The sequence below is a fragment of the Lathyrus oleraceus genome, chromosome 6, assembly GCF_024323335.1.
Source record: "Lathyrus oleraceus cultivar Zhongwan6 chromosome 6, CAAS_Psat_ZW6_1.0, whole genome shotgun sequence".
NCBI lineage: Eukaryota > Viridiplantae > Streptophyta > Magnoliopsida > Fabales > Fabaceae > Lathyrus > Lathyrus oleraceus.
The window spans coordinates 44,263,471-44,283,500 of NC_066584.1; the positions used below are offsets into that span (position 1 = coordinate 44,263,471).

The following is a 20,030-nucleotide window of genomic DNA, read 5'->3' on the forward strand; positions in this document are numbered from 1 at the left end:
TAAGTTGAAATGTTACCAAATAAGCGTCCGCTCTACATGCAAGGGAAATATGAGGATGCTGCGTAACACAAGGGATTTGTTAAAAGCAAATTCCTAATTCTTTTTAGAATTATCGTCTCTAATGCAAACTGGTCTAAATTGAAAAGAAAGATAAACACAATAACTTGAAATGGAAATATTTCTTAAATCAGAATAAATTGTGTATTTTCCATTTTCAAGTGAGTAAATAAACACAACAGCTTTATTTATTTTTTGAGCTGGAAACATAAAGAAGTTATTTAATTTATTCTATAAAAAGCAATTATAAATAAACACGGCACACCCCCATTTCCAAAAAAGCCCAAAAAAAAGAGGAACCAAGAAAAAGTACCCCATCAACCAGTCCAAAAGTTCACCTAAGGATGGAACCCAAGGCCCACTGACAGCTCCAAAAGTGAGTCTCTTTTTCCAGCTTTTAGAGAAATGAATATGAAAATAGGAATATGATGATGAAAGAACTTAAAAAACAGTTATCTCCCGCGAAAAAGCACTTCCCGTGATCATGAAATCATAATATACACACATTTACAACTAACTCTAAAGCCTCGTGACTCGTCACTCACTCACTCGTTCATTTCCCTTTCTCATTCTTTTCTTTCTTTCTCTCTCTTCCTTCCCCAACCTTCCATCGATAATGGTGAAGGAAACAGAGTATTACGATATCCTCGGAGTCTCTCCTTCTGCTTCCGATGATCAAATTCGCAAGGCTTATTATCAAAAGGTTCCATCATTATTTTCTTGTTTTTCCTTTTTCTATTATGAATTTTGCTTACTTGTTTGTTACAGGCAAAGCAAGTTCATCCTGATAGAAACCAAAACGATCCTAATGCCGCACACAAGTTCCAGGTACTAACTCTATGTATTTCATTATTTTTTATTTTTTATTTTTTAATTATGCGGATGTGAAATATATATATTATTGACTTAATACTTTTATATAATAATTTGTTTTATATAATTATAATTATGTTCTTGGTAGATTTTGGGCGAAGCATATCAGGTTTTGAGTGATCCAGTGCAGAGGAAAGGGTATGATCAAAATGGAAAGCATTCTATATCTAGGTATCTCATCAATTGTTTGTGTAGCCAATAGCGATGAAACTTTGGATTAATGACATGTTATTCCATTACTACATTATTTTAAAAGTTAGAAAATGTTTATGCTGGTGTCAGATTCGTGTTTGGTGTTTGTATCTGTGTTGATGCTTCATAAGCATCGCGGTGTAAAACAGGTTTGTATATCATTATCTAGCTTGTTTTCACAAATTTTAATATGGGTTCCTTGACAGAGAAACTATGCTTGACCCAATGGCTGTCTTTGCCCTGCTCTTTGGAAGTGAATTGTTTGAGGACTACGTTGGGCATCTAGCTGTTGCATCAATGGCTTCTTCTGAACTAGCGGATGAAAGTGAAGATTTGCAGGAAAAGCTAAAGGCAAGTGTGTTCCCAAATTCACTTTTCATTATATTTTCAAAGTTCTTTCTATATGTTTCTAGAACACAATAAGTAAGTAGTACAACTTCAACTCCACAGTTTCTATTATTATGAAAGAAGCTGTTCATATTTGGTTACTGTGAGTCTCCCACAAAAATTAAGTCCAGACATTGTGTGTTGACACAACAGTGTCATTAGGAGAGGCTCTTAGGCACGAGGTAGAATGCTGGGGTAAGGGGATTTTTTAAGTTTAATTTTATAGTAAAGTTTAGTTAAGCTATTATTGCTGAATTTTACAGTTTCGATTCTTTTCCCTGTCTCACAATGCCTGATTTCGAACCGAGTACGGAAAGGTAATGATGCATGCATAAAACCATCAAACCACTTAGAAGCCGGTGCTAAATCTTCCATGCTAGTATTTTCTTTGATGTAGAAAAAAGATTTTTATATTTTTCCACTCTTATAATGTGATTATTTTTTCTTCCTAAGAATTTAAAGCAAATGTAATGTCAACGTCTCATTCTGGTCTTTTCCCAATCTTTCCTTGAATAATAATACATAAGTACACACACATGTATAATACATGTATTCTTCCCCTGGAATCTATTTTATGAATTTTAAATTGTGCTGTGCTTCGATATAGGCTGTCCAGAAAGAAAGGGAAGAAAAGCTAGCAAGATTTTTGAAAGATTGTCTTAGCCAATATGTCCGCGGTGACCAAAAAGGTTTTTTGCAGCGCGCTGAATCTGAAGCAAAACGGCTTTCTCATGCAGGTTAGTGAATTCTAACTGCTAAACCCATGTCACAGGAAGTTGTAAATATTGAATGCCCACGTTGAACTTCAAAGCTTGACTTAACACTTCTCTCACTGAAGTCTTAAATGTCAATAATGTTGTTTAAATTGCAGTTATAGTGATAGTGTAGCAATGTAGTATTGTAGACTTTGAACAGAACACTGTTTTCCACAATCAGCGATTGATAATGCCCAACATTCCCTAACTAGTTACCTGTGTCTCTTTTTGCAGCTTTTGGAGTTGACATGTTACATACTATTGGCTATATATACTCAAGACAAGCAGCTCAAGAACTAGGGAAAAAGGCCCTTTATCTTGGAGTGCCATTTCTGGCTGAATGGGTTCGCAATAAAGGGCACTTTTGGAAATCACAGTTAACAGCTGCTAAAGGTATAATAGCTCCATTCTCCGTTAAGTATTAACAACCCCTTCCCTTAAATGTCAATTACTAATTATTGAAAGTTAGTTATTCCAAACAATTTTTTATCATATTGTGCACATGTGACTCAGGTGCTTTTCAGTTGCTCCAACTTCAAGAAGAACTCAGCAACCAATTTAAAGCGGGTGGTGGTCGCCCTGAAAATGTTGACTCCCATATTCGTCTTAATAAGGATACTTTGTTGAATTCACTGTGGAAGTTAAATGTAGTGGACATAGAAGTAACCCTTGCACACGTGTGTCAAATGGTGAGTTCTGAATGCTTGTTAGAGATTTTTCCTCATCTCTTCTGTAGAACACCTTTCAAATTTTTAACTGCATAATTAATCTTTTACCAACATACTTCTAACTATGTTACATGTTTTTTTCAACTTGTAAAGCTAACTCTCTCTCTTCTAAAGTGTAAATCTGTAAATCTGTATAACTCTTGTATAGAGTTATAAACTGTATGCTTTCCTGTTTGTGTAAGATGATATTAGTAATTGATCAGAGAACAGGTTATTGTATTCAGTTCCTTTTGTCCAGATATCATGAGAGGCATTGTTACTAAAATATAAGATTCTTACCATATGATGAAATGATGAATACGAGTGATTGTGACTTTCGATCACTTCTTTTGCGAGAATTTTTTTATAATCAACCAGCATAATAAAGGAAATGAAAAATGGTAGAAAATTCTTACTCATATACTTGCTATTGCAGGTGCTAAAGGAAAATAATGTTCGGAAAGAGGAACTTAGAGTTCGAGCTATCGCTCTTAAAATTCTTGGGAAGATATTTCAGGTGCACATTTTAACTTGCTGTGTTGAACAAAAAAATAAGGCACTTGCTTTTCATCTTCAGTATACTACTTCACTCTCTTTCTCTCCAAAATACTCCATTCAAACTCACACAAAAGAGTGAAGAAAGCTATTTTACAATGATAAGAATTTGTTTTTTCGGCTAGTAACTGATATAACCGTGATGTGCTTCCTTCAGGAAAAGAATGCAAAAGGAGAAACACTGAAGAAGAAACACACTGTTGATTCTGATGATGAAGGAAGCAGTTCTGATTCATCAGACGATGAATCATCTCATAGAGCACTTACCTACCGAACTCCCTTTTTCAATCAGGTACGATAAAACTATGTTGATCTAATGACGGCGATTTTGCATATTCGCATGCCCTATGGTTACATTTTCTTAAAATATCATTTGTATATGTGTGTTGGTGCTTTCATAGGTGTTGGAACTTTGATTACACAAATATGTAAATATTTCTGCTTTGCAGGGTATTGGTAGGCTCTTCAAATGTCTTTGTAATCCAGCATTTGACGTGGATGATGAAGAGATAGTTTACAAAAGCTAATAATCCGAAAACCAAAATTCAGCACTTGTCAATATTTCGTTGGATGATATTACTGAAAGAAATTGAGCCTAGTTTTGTGAAGACAATGGTACCAACCATTAATATTTTGTTGTTTGTTGTAATTACGATGTCATCAAATTACATGAGCATACCATACATAACATTTAATCAAATCTTGAAGCATTTGACCACAGCACATGACAAACTATGTAACCATAGTGAAAATCTATCTGTATGAATGTACTACAAGTGGCTCTAGGAATTTGAAATCAATACATTTTTCATTGGGACTCTATCTTGGACCTTTTCACTGTTTCACTGACAATGACTCTTTGTTGCTGTCCAAGGAGTGCATCATGGTAAGTCATGAAAAGAGCCCCACAGAATTTATGTTTTTTTTTTTAACTCTAAAGAGTTTATAGGTTTGAGTGTCGAGTGTTGAGAAGTGGAGGGACCACACAAAGTTCCTATCACTCATAAATTTGCTGTTTGTAAAATAGCCATCTTTATTATAGTTTCCTTTTACCAGCACAGATTCCATTTTCCTTCAAATTACTTTAGAAAAAAACATTGCAAAATTAATTCCCAGAAGTTCCTTTCTCATTTAAAAGAAATCTAACATCATATTAACATCATTCCATAATACCACAATGTCGTACCGTAAATTCATAGGCAAACTTGGAATAAACCGATATTTACATCCAAAATGGCCTATAAACTTAGCATCACATGAAATTCAGAGAATACAAGAAACGTGCAAGACAAGTTCAAGGTTTTGTACATAATATACAGACCTCAACATAAACATCTATTTGGTTCAATGAGCCGAGTGAGGGAAAGCGTTTATAGCCCGGTGAGGCTGAGCGCAACAAGCACAATGCACAGACGTGAGATTCAAACAGCCACTAATGATGAGTGAATGTCTTCCTGAACAGGTATGAAGTGCAGGGAATGAGTCACAAACAGCCTGAACAGCTGAAGGGGTGAGTGATGTACACTGACTAATGTTCAAAGTCCTTAAACCATCCTCATCATTCTCACCATTCACAGATCCCCACATCTTGTTTTTCACTTTGCTCTGTGCCAATGAATACATTGCTCTGTCTGTTATGTTTTTGCAGTAGTACAGCCCAAGTGACCTCAGATGAGGACACCTATTTGCCAATGCTATTACACTTTCATCTGCAGCAAATAAGGAACAACATGAAGACAAAACTAAGAACAAGACAACTAATTAGCAACTATAGTACTATATAGAAAATGCTGCGATTAGGATCAAAATACCTGTTATAAGGACACAACCACATAAGTCAAGTGTTCTAAGATCAGGGCATCCATATGCTAAACTCATCACTCCAACATCACTTATTTGTTCACACCATCCAAGGTTCAAAAACTGTAACTCGTTGCAGTAATGTCCAATTGCCTGGATCATAGATCATAACCATCTTAAGCCCTTCTTTTCATAAAATAATTAATCAAGTAAATCTAAACAGACCCTAATTCTTACATGAAATTAACAACCAATATACCTGTAATGCAGTATCTGATACAGCTTTAACACAACCACACAGATTCAAAACTTTCAGCTTTCTGCATAAACTAGCTAGATAAGCCAAAGCTTTGTCACTAAAAGCCGAACAGCCACTGATGTTGAGTTTTCTAAGATCACAACAACCTAAAGCTATAGCATACAGCGAACGATCGGTAAGCTTGAAACTTTTGGTGAGGTCCAGAACCTGCAGGTCGGGACAGAATTTTGAAACAGCCTCAACAGCATTGTCCTCAAGTTGAGGCTTGTCTTGTCGAAGGATTAGAGTTTGCAACTTTGTAAACTTAGGAGCTAGAGATAGAACCAAGTTATTCATGTTCTTGCTACACCTAATAATTGATATAAAGGTGAGGAGGATGAAACAATAGTAACAAAATCATGGCTTTAACAGAGAAAGCAAAGAAGAAGAAGAGTATAGTATATACCATGAGAGTGATAAGTGGGTGAGACCAAAAGAAATGGAATCTCTCCAGCCATGGCAAACATGAGAAGCTGTAATAACCGTTTGATCATCTAAAAGTGATAAAATCTGCATCAGAAGTTCAACTGGAATATCCTTCCATTCTCTAATCATCATGATCATCTTCACTTCTTCTTCTTCTTCCACTACCGCCACAACTAGTAACTATCATAAGCTTCTTTCAGTTCTCAACTTTGTTTTATAATATTTCCAGTTTCAGCGTTGTTTATATACAAACAAAACACAAATTATTACTCACCACAAACACAGTACAAATAACGTCATACGTGGTAAATGGATAAGGCATAACAAGTTCCAGAACAAAACATACACGTTTCCAAATATTTACCGCCATAGGATAATACTGAAAAATAATATTTTTTAATTTGCGCACATAATAATCTATTGTAAAGATATTTTAGACGTGTATGTATATAATAATAGGTTGTTATTATCTGATCAGTGGTAAAATGTATATATTCGCACTCATTATGGTGTGTTTAAAATAGTTTTATTTGGACAGATACAAAACAGAAAAGATATTCCCATATTAAAAATATATATCAACTTCATATTTCGCTCAATACAATTAATAGTAAAATATTATAATAATATATATATTTTTAAAAAATATAATTTTTTTATTTTTATATTAAATAATATTATATAAAATTAAGAGATTAATTACTATACGATATCAGGATAAAAAGTTTTTCACAATCGATTCATCACCATCACCCGTTTGTATTATTTTATAGATGTTTAAAATAAAAGTCAAACTTATTTTAACATCCAACAATTATAATTAACTGACAGTGTAAAATCATTTTACACTATCACTGTAATTCAATTAAATCTTAAAATTAATATAAAATTGTGTGATTAACTAATCCTTTATATTTATTAACTACGAATGTCAATTAAACAATTTTACTAACAACTCCAAAAATAAAATAAATATGTATAGTACAATCTTTGAATGAAATTATGTTTGTAATGTTTAAATAATTAATAGGATCGATCCAATCAACTTACAGAATCCATTCTAATTAAAAAAATAAGCTCAATTTTTTTTAAATACAAGTAAATAATTAAAAAGAATATATAAAAATAGAATTATATATTAATTTAAAATAAATTTATTTTAATTATTTTAACTTTTAATCCTTCATATCTTTTATATATTAAATTTTTATCATAATATTTATTTGTTTTATTGAATTTTTATTATAACATTATTTTATATCTACTAAGGAAAAAATTGTACAGGATCCTCTAATATTTCATCTATCAATTCATATAAAAAGAAAAGTCAACTATTAAATAAATAAATAAAATATGTTAATATACTCATTTCTTTCATATAATTTTTTTTACATATTATTCAAATAACAAAAACACATTAATCTGATTATATTTTATTATTATAAATATTTACTTTATTTCTTAAAGCATCCAAATAACATTAATATTAAAATAATAACAGAGAAAATATAATATTGATATTTAATGTTAATTATTAATTTTAATAAATATGTATAAAATTACATAACACAGCGAATATACAAATAATTCAAATTAATCTTAACATCACTGATTTATCAAGATGATTAGTCAAAAAAGATAATTAAAATATAATGATATTTATAAATGACTAAAATATCACTTTATACAAATTATTGAATAAATAATAAAATTTATTAATAAGACAAAGGCAAAGGTAAATAGGGTAAGATTTGCAGCAAAAGACATGATAGATGATTCATTCCTAGGGATTAGATTAGAATTTAAGACTATTTTAAGAACAAATCTAGGATCAATAGTCAAAGTTAAATGTCCAAGTGCAAGAAGGAATTTATGATAGAATACCTCATTTTAGAAGGTTGTATATATGGTATGCAACATGCAATGGAAGTTTCAAGTTTTTTAGAAATGTTATTGGTCTTGATGGATGCTTTTTAAAGGTTTTTTTTTGTGGATGACAAATATTGGTATCCATTGGTAAAGATCCTAATAATCATATGTTACTAATAGAATTTTCTATGAATTAAGGGGGGACAAAGAATAACTAGACATAATTTTTGAAACTTTTGATTGATAATCTTGGAGGTAGGAATGAGTGTCTTGCAGCAAGCTAGGTTCTTTTGTATGTTTATGAACAAAGTTATGTTATGTTGCAAATTCTGTGTATGAACAAGCTAGGTGCTTTTTGAATCTATACGGACATGATGTGTGTTCTTTTGAATGTTAATGAATAAAATTATGTTTTGTTTTTTATCTCAATGTTTAGTACAAACAATGTTTTATGGTTCTAATAAGTAGGGGTGTGCAAAAAAATCGGTTATCCATAACCAAATTGGTATCCAAATTGATCTACTTTAAAAAAACCAAACCAAATGCTAAAATAAAAATTTGGGTATCCATTTTGTTATCCAAATATAAATCGTTATCCATTATAAAAATTTGGTTTTGGTATTGGTATCCAAATTTTATTATACGTTAAATTTTTATATTAGTATGTTTTCATGTTTTATCAGATTATAAATCAATTTTATATTTTAAATTTTTTTAAATTTTATAAAAAATTATTTTAAAAATAAAAATCAGATTTTTTTTTCTTTTCACCAAAAATATTATATTTGGATTTTTTTTTTCGAAAAAATTATATTTGATATTTTATTTTCAAATAAAATTATTATTTTTTTCTAAATAGAAAAGATATTTTTTATCAAAAATATTTTGTATTTTTTCAGTAAAAAAATAGATTTTTTAAATTTTTTTTTCTTCAGAATATAATTTTATTATTTTCAATTTTTTTATATATATATTTTTTTCTTTTTTCTGAATATTTGTTATTTTTTTTCTTAAAAAAATTGTTTTTGTTTATGTTTTTTAAATTTTAAAATCTCATAAAATTTGTTTATAAACAATTATGAGAGATTTTAGAAATTTGAACAATTTTTTTGATGAATTATTTATTTTATGAACAATTATGATTTATAGAGATATGAGTCATAATTATTTTATTTTATGACCGTTTTTATGTAACACATCATGCTTTGGGATTGTTTTTAATCGAGATATTATTTGTGGTGATTATAAAAGTTAAATTTAAAGTAATTTTTTAAATAAATATTTTTTTTATATAAAATAGTTTTATAATTAGTGAAAATAAAAAAGTTAGTTAAAAGAAAATAAAATTATTTTTGATATAAAATTGATTTTTTTAAAATATAGTTTTAAAAACTATTTTTTTTTATAAAATTGATTTTTTTAAGAAAATAAAAAATTGATTTTAAAGAAATTGATTTAAAACTGTTTTTTTTTAACTATTTTTTTTTTGAAAAACCGGTTTAAAACCGAACCATCCACTTATAAACCGATTTCTAAAAAATAAATTGATTTTATAAAAATGGTTTTAAGAACCAAACCGAACCATATATATGGTTGAATTTGATTTGGAGTACCTATCTATCTATATAGTTACTACAAAATTGGTACTTAACTGGTAAAACTATTAGCTGGTGTAAACCTACCATCAAAACATAAACAGGTATAACCATAGGGTGAGATAATCTTAAACTGCAAAATCGGTGTAATTAACAGGTATAAACTTATATTGTATAACTAGTATCATAATTGGTACAAATATGAAAAACTGGTATAAACAGTCCATCAAAATTCAACCAGTATAAACTTCTCCACATTCAATTTTTCATTCAATTGCTACAAAGGTAACATTACTTTACATTCAATTGGTACTAAATAACATTACATTCATGATTCAATTCATCTGATAAAGATAACATTAAAATAATTTGAACGATAAGTTAAAACAACAAAATACAATGTCTTCCAAATTTTCTTCAACTTCATAGTATTCTTCAAAATCACTTCAAGTGCTAAAAAATTTACTTTTCTTTTTAAAGATTATGCAGATGCTCCTCATTTGTTTTTATTAACACTTCCAACATCCTTTTTTTTCTTTATCATAAAATGACCCTTCTCATATTCCACTTCTTCACGGAACCAATAAAAGAAAGCACGTATATAACATCGTTTGAAAAATTAAAGAATTAAATTGATTTTTAAAAAGTTAAGTGATAAAATTGGACCCTTGAACATAGATAAAAGACAAAAGGTATTTAGGGCCTGTTTGAAACATTTTCCAATTTTAGTTTTTAAAATTTGTTTTTCAAATCTATTTTAAAAAATTATTTTTAAGAAGAAAATTAACAAAAAATTTGTTTGATAAAGTAATTTTTAAAAACTGTTTTAAAAATATGAAAATGAAAAAACTTGTTTGATAATCTAATCTTTTAAAATCACATTAATGTTATTAATGAAAATTATAAACTTTTTATGTTTTTTCTTCAAGTTTTATAATACTAAAAACTAAAAAGTGAGAAGCAAAACACAATTAAACTGTTTCACTTTTTTACTTTTAAAAACTGAAAATAAAAAAGAGTTTTTAAAAACACTTTTGCAAAACATTATATTCAAACAAGTTTTTAAATTTTAAATTTTCAAAAACTAAAAAAGAGGTTTTAAGATGCATTTCAAACAGGCCCTTAGTCTTCAATTTATTATTTTACTAAACTGTTTTTTTAATTATTATTATAAACCCATCATTAATGACATTCATATATTTGATTAATGAAGTTTAACATATAGTTATTAATAGGAGATTAATTACTATACACTGTCAGTATAAAAAGTTTTACACCGTCGACTCATCACCATCATCCGTTTGTATTTCTTTATAGATTTTTAAAATAAAAGTCAAACTTCTTTTAATATCCGATGTTTATGATTAACTGACGGTGTAAAATCCTTTTACACTGTCAGTGTATTTCAATTAAACTCTATTAATAGGTTATCAATTTTTTTAGATTAATTAATAATTAATTAAATATGGATTGATATAATTAATTTGTTGATTAATTATATTATGAGATTAATTGTTATGTGTAAAAAGTTTTACACTATCAATGCGTCACAACCATCCGTTTGTATTACTTTTCAAATGATTGACAATATAAAAAATCTTTACACTGTCCGTGCATATCAATTAAATTTTTATATTATGATCAATTATTATTAAATATTAATTATTGATGAATTGTTTGATTGAGTTTTATGTCTCAATAAATCATGATGAGTTAGATCATTCAATTGAGAACAATAAGAGATTTCTATCCTCAATCATTGATCTATTTAAGTATTAGTTCATTAAACGATTAATATACTCTAAAAACTTATACGATAATAAAGATAAAGATAGTAATTCTTCATATTCATTCTCTCAACAACTAGACAACTATCATCCGAATTCTAAAAAATACTCAGTTCATAATTAGTACATTTTATTATAATATTCTATAATTTGTATTTATCCTATTTAATCAAATCCTATATTTTTAATATAATTAATACTATCTATTATTTTGCCATAAAAAATTCATGGGGATAGGATTCGCAATGAGCCAAAACAAACAAAAATAGATCAAGATTTAATTCAATAGTAAATTTGTTGAACTTAATTCATAAACAATAAATTGTAAGAATCATTTAATAAATGGGAAATGGGTTATCTCTGGTGAATTTTTCACTTAATTTAGTCCAGTTTAAATCCCTCCTTTTAAAATTTAATACGGTTATATTTTCAACATTAATTTCAATGGTTGAAATCCCAATATTTTCAACATTTTTTTGCCACGTAAAATACCTTATACAAGTTTAATGCAAGATATTCGAATCGAAACACTAGGAAGAAACAAATTCTCCATTGTTAGTAATTTGTTGATCAACAATCACCAAATAAACAACGAAGCCTTCAACAGAACTAATTTGTTAATTTGTTCCACTAAATCACATGAGTCTGAAAAGTATCTTAGCCAATAATTTCAACATCTCTCATGTAAAAAAAGACACTAAAAACTGAAATTAAAACATGATACATGAGAGATGGACGTGATAGAGAAGAGGGAACACATGTTACATCTTACAAGTATTGTTAGGTTTGAAACAAAAGGACCAAGTTTAAGCACTGTCCAAATTTGACACACAACACCTTTATTCTTGTAAATACAATTGTGTTGTGTAATTTACAAATCACATCAACCAGAATCAGGTGCATGATTCTCTCAACTCGTTCTAATTAATTCAAGAACCTTTCCAACAAGTTCCCAAAGAAGAAGCTTACTCTAGCCCATCCTCGAGACGTTTCTGGCGCTTTCGTGTTGCCCGGTACCTTCTTCACATTAACCATTACAGTCTGGCCGATTTCTTTACGCAGTGCGTCGATAATGTTCATGTCCACAGGGTTTCCATATGCATCTCTCACGTAGAAAACATTTAGTCCTTTCTCTCCGATGGTTGATACACCTGCCCTACAAACTGTTAAGCCGTTCTCTCGTAGAATCCTTGTCACTTCAGACAGCAAGCCCACTCTATCCTTTGCACATAGCTCAAGGCTCACACCCTGTGTCCATCATCCAGAGGATCAATGGTAATAACACTATCATCTTCTGTCTCTTATTTTCTTCATCATTCATTTATTAATTCATTTGTTGTATGAACAATAATTTATGTCAAACTTAGAAGATGATAACAATATGCATGATAGCTGATTCACCTTATATATGACTGATTATGAATTTATGACATGCATTTGTCACATTCAACACCATTAATTAGTTATAGCCCCTTCAAAATCACGACTGTTCAACTTTAGTTTAAAAAACTTTTACCATTTATACTCTTGTAAGATATAAAAACTGTGTGTTTTTAGTCCTGTTGAGAAATAATTAAAATCACACAGTTTTTGTTGAATAGAGATTAAAAATGAATAGAATTTTGAAAGGACTAAAGCTAGACAATCATGAGTTTATAAGAACTAAAAATATATTAAACATTTTTGTTTATGTTGAGATTATAGAGATGTGGATGATATTACGTGTGGAGCATAAGGATTCTTAAGCTCTAGTGAAGACAAAAGACCATCAACCGTCACCGATTCATTGGTGGATACGATGGTCAGATACAATCTGAGTGGAACTTATCACCGTGTATGTATACCGTACCATTCGCAACAATACAAGCAGATAGCTGCAGGTTCAAAATGTATTCATTTGGTCAAACTCAGAAGACTTTCTGCTGAAGAATCACATGCAGAAAAGAATAGTAGATCGCTGACTTCAGCTAGAAGAACACATAGATATGAAGCTATGGGGAATTGTATATGTCAAAAGAAATATCCAAGTTTGTTAATAGGGCAGGAAAGACTTACTAATAAGAGCTGAGAAGCAGGAGTTTGTCCTTGAGTTGTTTTTTACTAAGGATTAATGTAGCTAGCATATACTTAAAAAAAAAAATTTAAACGATATGTTACATTACCTCGCTTACTCTTCTTTGAATAGCAGCTTCAATGCATTTGACAACCCTTTCTTTCTCCCCTTCAGTGTCAAGTGTGCACCCATCCATGTGCCTGATGAAATACTCCTAAAAATGCAGCATCAACAACTTAGTCCACTTCAAATTTGTCAATTATTAATTAATTTGATGTGTGTGTTACTGTTACATTTCATACCTGTGATGCATAAGGGCCTTCAGATGAGATTGAGGCATGAAAAACAACATATTCCATGTCAGTGAGAGTGCAGACAATGTCAAACATTAATTTTGCCCGATCTTTGCATTTGACACTAACGACTGAGTAGCCTTTTTCCTCAATGCGTTCTATTCTGATATTTGGCCTGAAAGAAGGAGGACAATCAACATTTGTTGTGGTTACTCCGGCACTCTCATAATCCCTATCAGCAAACAGCATTTGGTGGAGCCTTCTGTCCATGTGGGTGAAGGTGAAACCCATGGAGAAACTGGTCCGAGCCACTTTCTCATCATCCTCACATCCACGCAGGATGTGGTTGAGCTGCTCCTCAATAGTAGACAATCTTTTTGAGTCATTATCCATAGCTTGGTTTGTAGCGTCATTGACATAAAGAACACATGCTATTCGCCTGTTATGAGTCCAAACTTCAGCTGCAATCACATTGAATTGGAGGCTTGCAAGGACAGCCGAGATCTCTGACAAGAGACCTGGCCGGTCCTTACCAATGAGCTCAATGGCTGTATGATCACCAACGGGGTGCACACCAACTCGTTTGCCTGACCAACTCTTCACACCTTCTGTGCTCTTGCGGCCCTTTGGTCCTAGAGCCTATTGAAGTGTTCACAAACAAGTTCTTAGTATTTGATGTATGTAACATACTTAAGTTGCTACAAGGACATGATTCTGCTATATGTAATTATTGATTTTAATAGAACATTTTTGTATCATTCTATTTTCGTTATTTTAATAGAACAAGGAAGTGCATTAGACACTCAAAAAGCGGGACAGGCATAATGCATATCTGGTCTCCACTCCCATCCTTGCTATTGAGAGAACAAAAATAAGAATTAGCAAATCTTGCATGGTTCCTTTTCTAAGTTGAAGATAAAGGCTACTAAAAGCATTGCCATATCTTACTAAAAGCATCTCGGATAGAAATAGAGGACATCGAAGATACATACCTTTTCAATGAAGTCGATAATTTTGATGTCTGTTATCTTCTTTCCTTGCTGATCCGTGACATGAAATACTGTTTATTACATTAACTAAACATATTAACTACAACTTTTAACATGATATGTTCTGGTACGTCTAAGCACAAATGTGCATATTTTGTGCAAATGTTCTGATCCATGACCCTTGATATTTTAGTTGCCACAAAAGAAGCATATAAATACATCATGGGCATATTCACATATGTAGTAAAAAAAAATTGAAGATCATGTTGATTGCAACCAATATTTACATATGCAATAAATAATTACCAAGAGTATAATTAAGTAAATAATAAAATAGACAACAAGCATGAATAAGACACATCTATGTAAGTATCAGTCAATGCATTTCCGGTTCAAGTTTGAATTCAATTGCAAACGTACCATCCATAAACCATCCACCATCAGAAGATATGTAAGCTTTGGTGATTATGAAGTCAAGGTCTGTTAGGATTTGCACGACTTCCAGCAGAATTCCAGGTTTATTGACACTATCAATCTGCATTATCGTAAAATGAATCCATTATATATTACATCAACTTATCTCCATGTGAATACCATGGAAGTAAAATTATCTAATGATGATGGCCACTTGATGTAGCCTAATTTACTAGGAAATGAAGAAATTATTTAGAAATCACTGGAAGAGGTTTTAACAGGAGTTCTATCTTCTCAACAAGCTTTTAGTTTAAATTTTCAACTAATTTTTAGTAAAGAAAATATTGCTAAACATAAGTTTCTGCAAAAGTAAACTAATCATAGGAAATCCAGACGGCGTATCAGAATTGACTGAAGGCCAATAAGTTTAACTCAAAGAAGTTAGGTTAGGTTTAAATACAGTGGCTAGGTTTCCTTCAGCTGGCAAATTAAGACTCAGAATGAGGCCATGAAAAATATTAGAATTAATCAATTATTTTGAGGAATTATACCTTGATCAATGTACAATCATGGCAACTATCATTGTCCATAGAGACCCTGCGAAGTGGAAACAGAGTTCACCAAAACGAGCAACTTCTGGATATTAAAAATTCCCACCATATTCCTCAAATCCACAAGGAGTTTAACCTATGACACAACTAGGGATTGAACTGATAGCATCTATCTTGTAACAAAGGACTAGTTTCTTTCTTTGTGACAAAACAAGAACTGGTCATTATGAACTAAAAGAAGCTTTTAAATTTATGCTGTGCAGTTCTTTTGCCTTTTGACCTTTAAGATTAAGTTAAATCAGTCAAATGACGCCGAAAAATATTATAATATACAAATATCTATAAATGCTAATACTAAAAATCGTCATTTTGTTATTTATTAAAAAAACCAGTGCATTTTATAGATTTAAAACTGTTTGTAGATCATTGGAGAAGAAAACAAGTAATGTATTTCAAAGGAAGTTAACAGTGAACCTTGGAGGGTTGATTCTGTTGCTGAAGTTTTCATACTCAGGATCAAAATATGGCCAACAAACTTTTGCCATTCAATTTCCTTCTCCTGTCAACAAATTGCTTAGTATTCCCTTAATCAAAAGCAACAAAGTCTAGTTAGAGGGGAAGTAGAAGTATTATTTTCTTATTCTAATGTGCAAATTCCAACAATAAGCTCATAGAGGAAAAGAAACAAAAAAGTAATATTTTCTAGAGCAGGAACCCATAGTGAAGGAAACAATTAGTTTTGGGTTGATAGAATATTTCTAGGATTTAATTGTTAACATAGACTGGAATAAGGTTTCATACGAGAATATAACCACGACCAAAGGTCATTTATATCATGTCCGTGACTATGTGACAAAGACAACAGAAACCAAATTGTTGTTCTCACTTCAAAGATTATTTATTAGTAGCGTTTTCCTGAAGATGCGCTAGGCAAAATCATAGAGCATTGAGATAGAGCATCTGCCATGTTGGCTTTAGCAAGGAGATCTCAGATGTTCTTAGTCGGGCGAGAATGAGGCTGCCTTTTTAAGGTGTTGAACCTGTACCCGAAAAATATTCCAGGTTTCCAAATTGTTTGAGAGAAAAGTGGGTGTTCAGCCTAGTAAATGACTACTGAGTGTGAGGTAGAAAGTTATTAGTGAAAATAATTTCATCTACACGGACAAGCATCACTATAGTCTAAGTAGTGTAGGTTGAAGTGGTGAGTGTGAATAGAGAGGAAACACCCCTGCTGGATATGAACCAAGCCCTTTGAGTGAAGCCTTTAGACAGTCAAACCAAGCTCTTGAAGCTTGTTTGAGACCACAAATTGCTTTGTGGAACCGGTAAATGATTGATTTATCTTGTACTTGAAAATCTGGGGGCTGTTGCATAGAAATTTTTTCTTCAAGAATGCTATTAAAGAAACTGCCTAGAAATAGGAATGGTGAGTATTGTTCGCATAGTAAGTGGTTTAACAACAGAGGAAAAGGTTTATGTAAAACAATTCATGCTGTTGATAATAGCCCTTAGAAGGGAGATGAACAAAGGACTCTCTGTTGTTTTAAGAAGGGGCTGATATTCAGTAGTCATGACTGCCAACCACACAGGATTCTATAAGGCATTTTGTGATGAGTGAATTCTCCTACTGTGAGAAGAAGAGTAAGGTTGAGTCTTGGTTTTTGAATACCGTCTATTCCCCTAGTTGTCACATGTCTGAATTAGGTACGAAACTGAACTTCTATCATAGTTTTGAAGTCACAAAAGATTCCGAACGCATCTGAACTTCTACTTTGTGCAAGTATCTTATAACAGAAACTGATTATGTTGTAAACTAACAAGCTAATCTAACTAACTCTATTATTATATAGCAATACTAACTGTATACTATATTGCTATATTAGTTTATATTTAAAAATATGCGACTTTTAAGTGTTGATGATGGTTGTGATGTAGATCTTGATATTCAAATAGTACTATTATTATGGAAGAACTAATTAAAATCTGCTATGAATTCATGAATTCAGTTTACTGTATACTCTGTTAATGCTTCTACATAATATATCAAATTGGAAAACTGTAATACAAGATGCAACAAGATTATTACCAATCTAACAAACCTCTGAGTAATCTTTCACGCGCGTAAAGATTAAGCGACCTACATTGACGATACCTTTCATCGGCGATGACGGAGCTAATGCATACGGTAACGTCACCGTCGGCACAGGCTAGAGTCATTGCGAGACGGTGTTTTCGAAAAATACCAGACGCAACAACCGCGAATGGTGAAATCAGTCGAATCCATCTCCGTCGGAGAATAGAACGGCCGAGAGCGATGATGAAGAAGATGGTGGTAGCTTTTGGCGGTGCGGGGAGGAGAATAAAGAAGTAAAAATCTGATGTAGATGACTTACCATAAGGTCCTGTAAGTCTCATCATCAAACGGCTAAAAAGAAGGCGTGGATCGTACACTAGAATTGTTATTTCAGATAAATATTAGTTCTAGTATCATATTAGTATTAATATATTACTAGATGTGTAAATATTCATATAGTTACTTGCTAAGTATATATTTACAATAATTTTCTTGATAAGCGATTATGTGACATAACTAACATATCAATTCATATGATATAAGAGAACTTAAGCAATTAATTCAACAATTCATAAACAGAAAGAAGAAGCACATACCTGTTTTTGAACGCGAATTCTTCACATCCTCCACAGTTATTTTGAGGAATATCTATAGATAGAGAGAGATGACAAGTAATTATGACAGAGAAGCACTTTTGAAGAAACCTTTGTGCTTCTATTATGCTATCCACGTTGGAATGACAAACATTGGGACATTTGTGTTTGGGACTTGGCACTACTAGCATAACAAAAAAATAACAAACTCATTCAAAAAAGCTCTTGAATCTTTCTCCAATTTATTGCAAGATATTGTTACACTATTTCATATATAGTCACCATCTACAAGGCATCCTACACACTATTACTGCGTATAATCGCGTCTGTGTTACTCTGTTAATGTGTCAGTGTCGGTATTGCATCGATGTTGAGCATAGAATATATTCAATCAACCAATGATACACTTCCACGTATGCTATGTAGTGCATAATAATAGTATTATAAGAGGGGAAAAAAAGTACTAGTGCATAATAGTTTAATGTGGTAGGGCATAATAAATGAACGGTGTTGGTAGTTTTGTGAATTTTTAATTTGAAATCGAAACGAAAACCATGAATTTAGAACCATATGTCTAGTCAGTAGTGAGTAGTGGAGATGATTGAGCATTGGTGGAAGAAGTGCTTTAAGCTAGCACAAAGTTGTTGATATGTTTTTTGTGTATACGAGAATCTACATACATGCTACCTCTATTGACCTTTGAACATGAATATAGGAATAATAATTTAGGTATTGAACGTTCCTTGTCCACTACATTATCTAATGTGGTGAGAGATAAGAATAAGTGGCTACTAGGAGGAGTCTAGGAGAATCACGACATATGTAAAAGGAGACATTTTCGGTGCATAATATGAATTAAGGATGCAAATTCATCTAGATTTATTAGATAATGCAAAATAAATGTATATACACTATGCATGGAAAATAAAATGAAATTTGCACTTTTGTCTAAGTTAGATTTCAGCTATTAAATAGTGTTACCGCATGTCTCTTAGAAAACTACGCCGAATTTCCTCTTAGTCAGATTCGTAAAAACAATAATATGCGGAAGCATAAAAACACACACACAATTGATAACGGAGTTCGGCCAAGTATGCCTACGTCTCCGGGCTGCTGCAGACCTTTTACTGAAAAGAGAAAAATACACTGTGTTTACAAACACTCAAAAGTTTTTCTCACCCACAACCCAATTACACCCAAGAGTTTCTCTCACAGAAATTTTTCTCACACTAGAAAATTTCTCTAACTCTCAAATTACAATTTTTCTGTCAAATGCAAATGCATTCATTGTCTTGAGAAAAAATTTTAAATTTTCCTACAACTTCAATGAGTATTTATAGGATTCATGTGGTCAAATTCAAAGTTACTATTCTTTTGGTCAAATTCAAAGTTACTATTCTCTTGGTCAAACTTCAAAGTTACTATTCTCTTGGTCAAAATTCAAAGTTACTATTCTTTTGTTGACTACCATTGGAAAATAGAGGGTGGAATAGTATGGCTAGAAATGTAGGCCTGTGGATCTAACAATCTCCCACTTGAAGACTGACTTCAGTCGGTCTTCACACCTCGATCATGCAGCAGCCTCTCTTGCATATTATTCTAGCAGGCCAACTGAAGTTGAACACAACTTCAGTTTGTCAATGGTCACCACCTTTGTCAACATGTCTGCTGGATTCTTGCTTCCTAAGATCTTCCTCAATGTTAGTACCTCATCCTCAATCAGAGATCTTATGAAGTGATAACGGAGATCAATGTGCTTCGT

The 20,030-nt window shown here is 31.5% G+C and overlaps 3 protein-coding genes across 9 annotated transcripts; 1 reads left to right on the forward strand and 2 right to left on the reverse strand.

The window, feature by feature from the left end:
* The first annotated feature begins 387 nt into the window (after positions 1 to 387).
* Positions 388 to 4,348, forward strand: LOC127091051 (chaperone protein dnaJ 10). Its single transcript, XM_051029566.1, has 10 exons — positions 388 to 760; positions 826 to 885; positions 1,019 to 1,101; positions 1,329 to 1,473; positions 2,117 to 2,246; positions 2,499 to 2,657; positions 2,778 to 2,953; positions 3,408 to 3,488; positions 3,684 to 3,818; positions 3,976 to 4,348. Exons 1-10 carry the CDS (start codon positions 674 to 676, stop codon positions 4,051 to 4,053), a joined length of 1,134 nt encoding a protein of 377 aa, XP_050885523.1. The 5' UTR covers positions 388 to 673; the 3' UTR covers positions 4,054 to 4,348.
* Positions 4,349 to 4,635: 287 nt separating this feature from the next.
* On the reverse strand, positions 4,636 to 6,340 carry LOC127091052 (F-box protein SKP2A). Its single transcript, XM_051029567.1, has 4 exons — positions 6,031 to 6,340; positions 5,586 to 5,934; positions 5,338 to 5,479; positions 4,636 to 5,235 (listed from the first exon to the last, which is right to left on the reverse strand). Exons 1-4 carry the CDS (start codon positions 6,186 to 6,188, stop codon positions 4,871 to 4,873), a joined length of 1,014 nt encoding a protein of 337 aa, XP_050885524.1. The 5' UTR covers positions 6,189 to 6,340; the 3' UTR covers positions 4,636 to 4,870.
* A 5,699-nt stretch (positions 6,341 to 12,039) lies between these two features.
* LOC127091054 (ACT domain-containing protein ACR3) lies at positions 12,040 to 18,598 on the reverse strand. Of its 7 annotated transcripts, XR_007791863.1 has the most exons (9): positions 18,272 to 18,598; positions 16,076 to 16,185; positions 15,602 to 15,647; positions 15,057 to 15,171; positions 14,640 to 14,707; positions 13,657 to 14,286; positions 13,464 to 13,568; positions 13,024 to 13,175; positions 12,401 to 12,549 (listed from the first exon to the last, which is right to left on the reverse strand). XR_007791863.1 is itself a non-coding variant. In XM_051029569.1 (8 exons), the coding sequence occupies exons 2-8, from the start codon at positions 16,144 to 16,146 to the stop codon at positions 12,226 to 12,228; spliced, it is 1,359 nt and encodes a 452-aa protein (XP_050885526.1). In that variant the 5' UTR covers positions 16,147 to 16,185; positions 18,272 to 18,595; the 3' UTR covers positions 12,040 to 12,225. The 7 variants fall into 7 exon arrangements, 6 of the variants coding, with proteins under 6 accessions (XP_050885526.1, XP_050885529.1, XP_050885528.1 ...); XM_051029569.1 differs by lacking the exon at positions 13,024 to 13,175 and having other exon boundaries at positions 12,040 to 12,549; positions 18,272 to 18,595; XM_051029572.1 differs by lacking the exons at positions 13,024 to 13,175; positions 18,272 to 18,598 and adding an exon at positions 17,754 to 17,959 and having other exon boundaries at positions 12,040 to 12,549.
* Between the last annotated feature and the right edge of the window lie 1,432 nt (positions 18,599 to 20,030).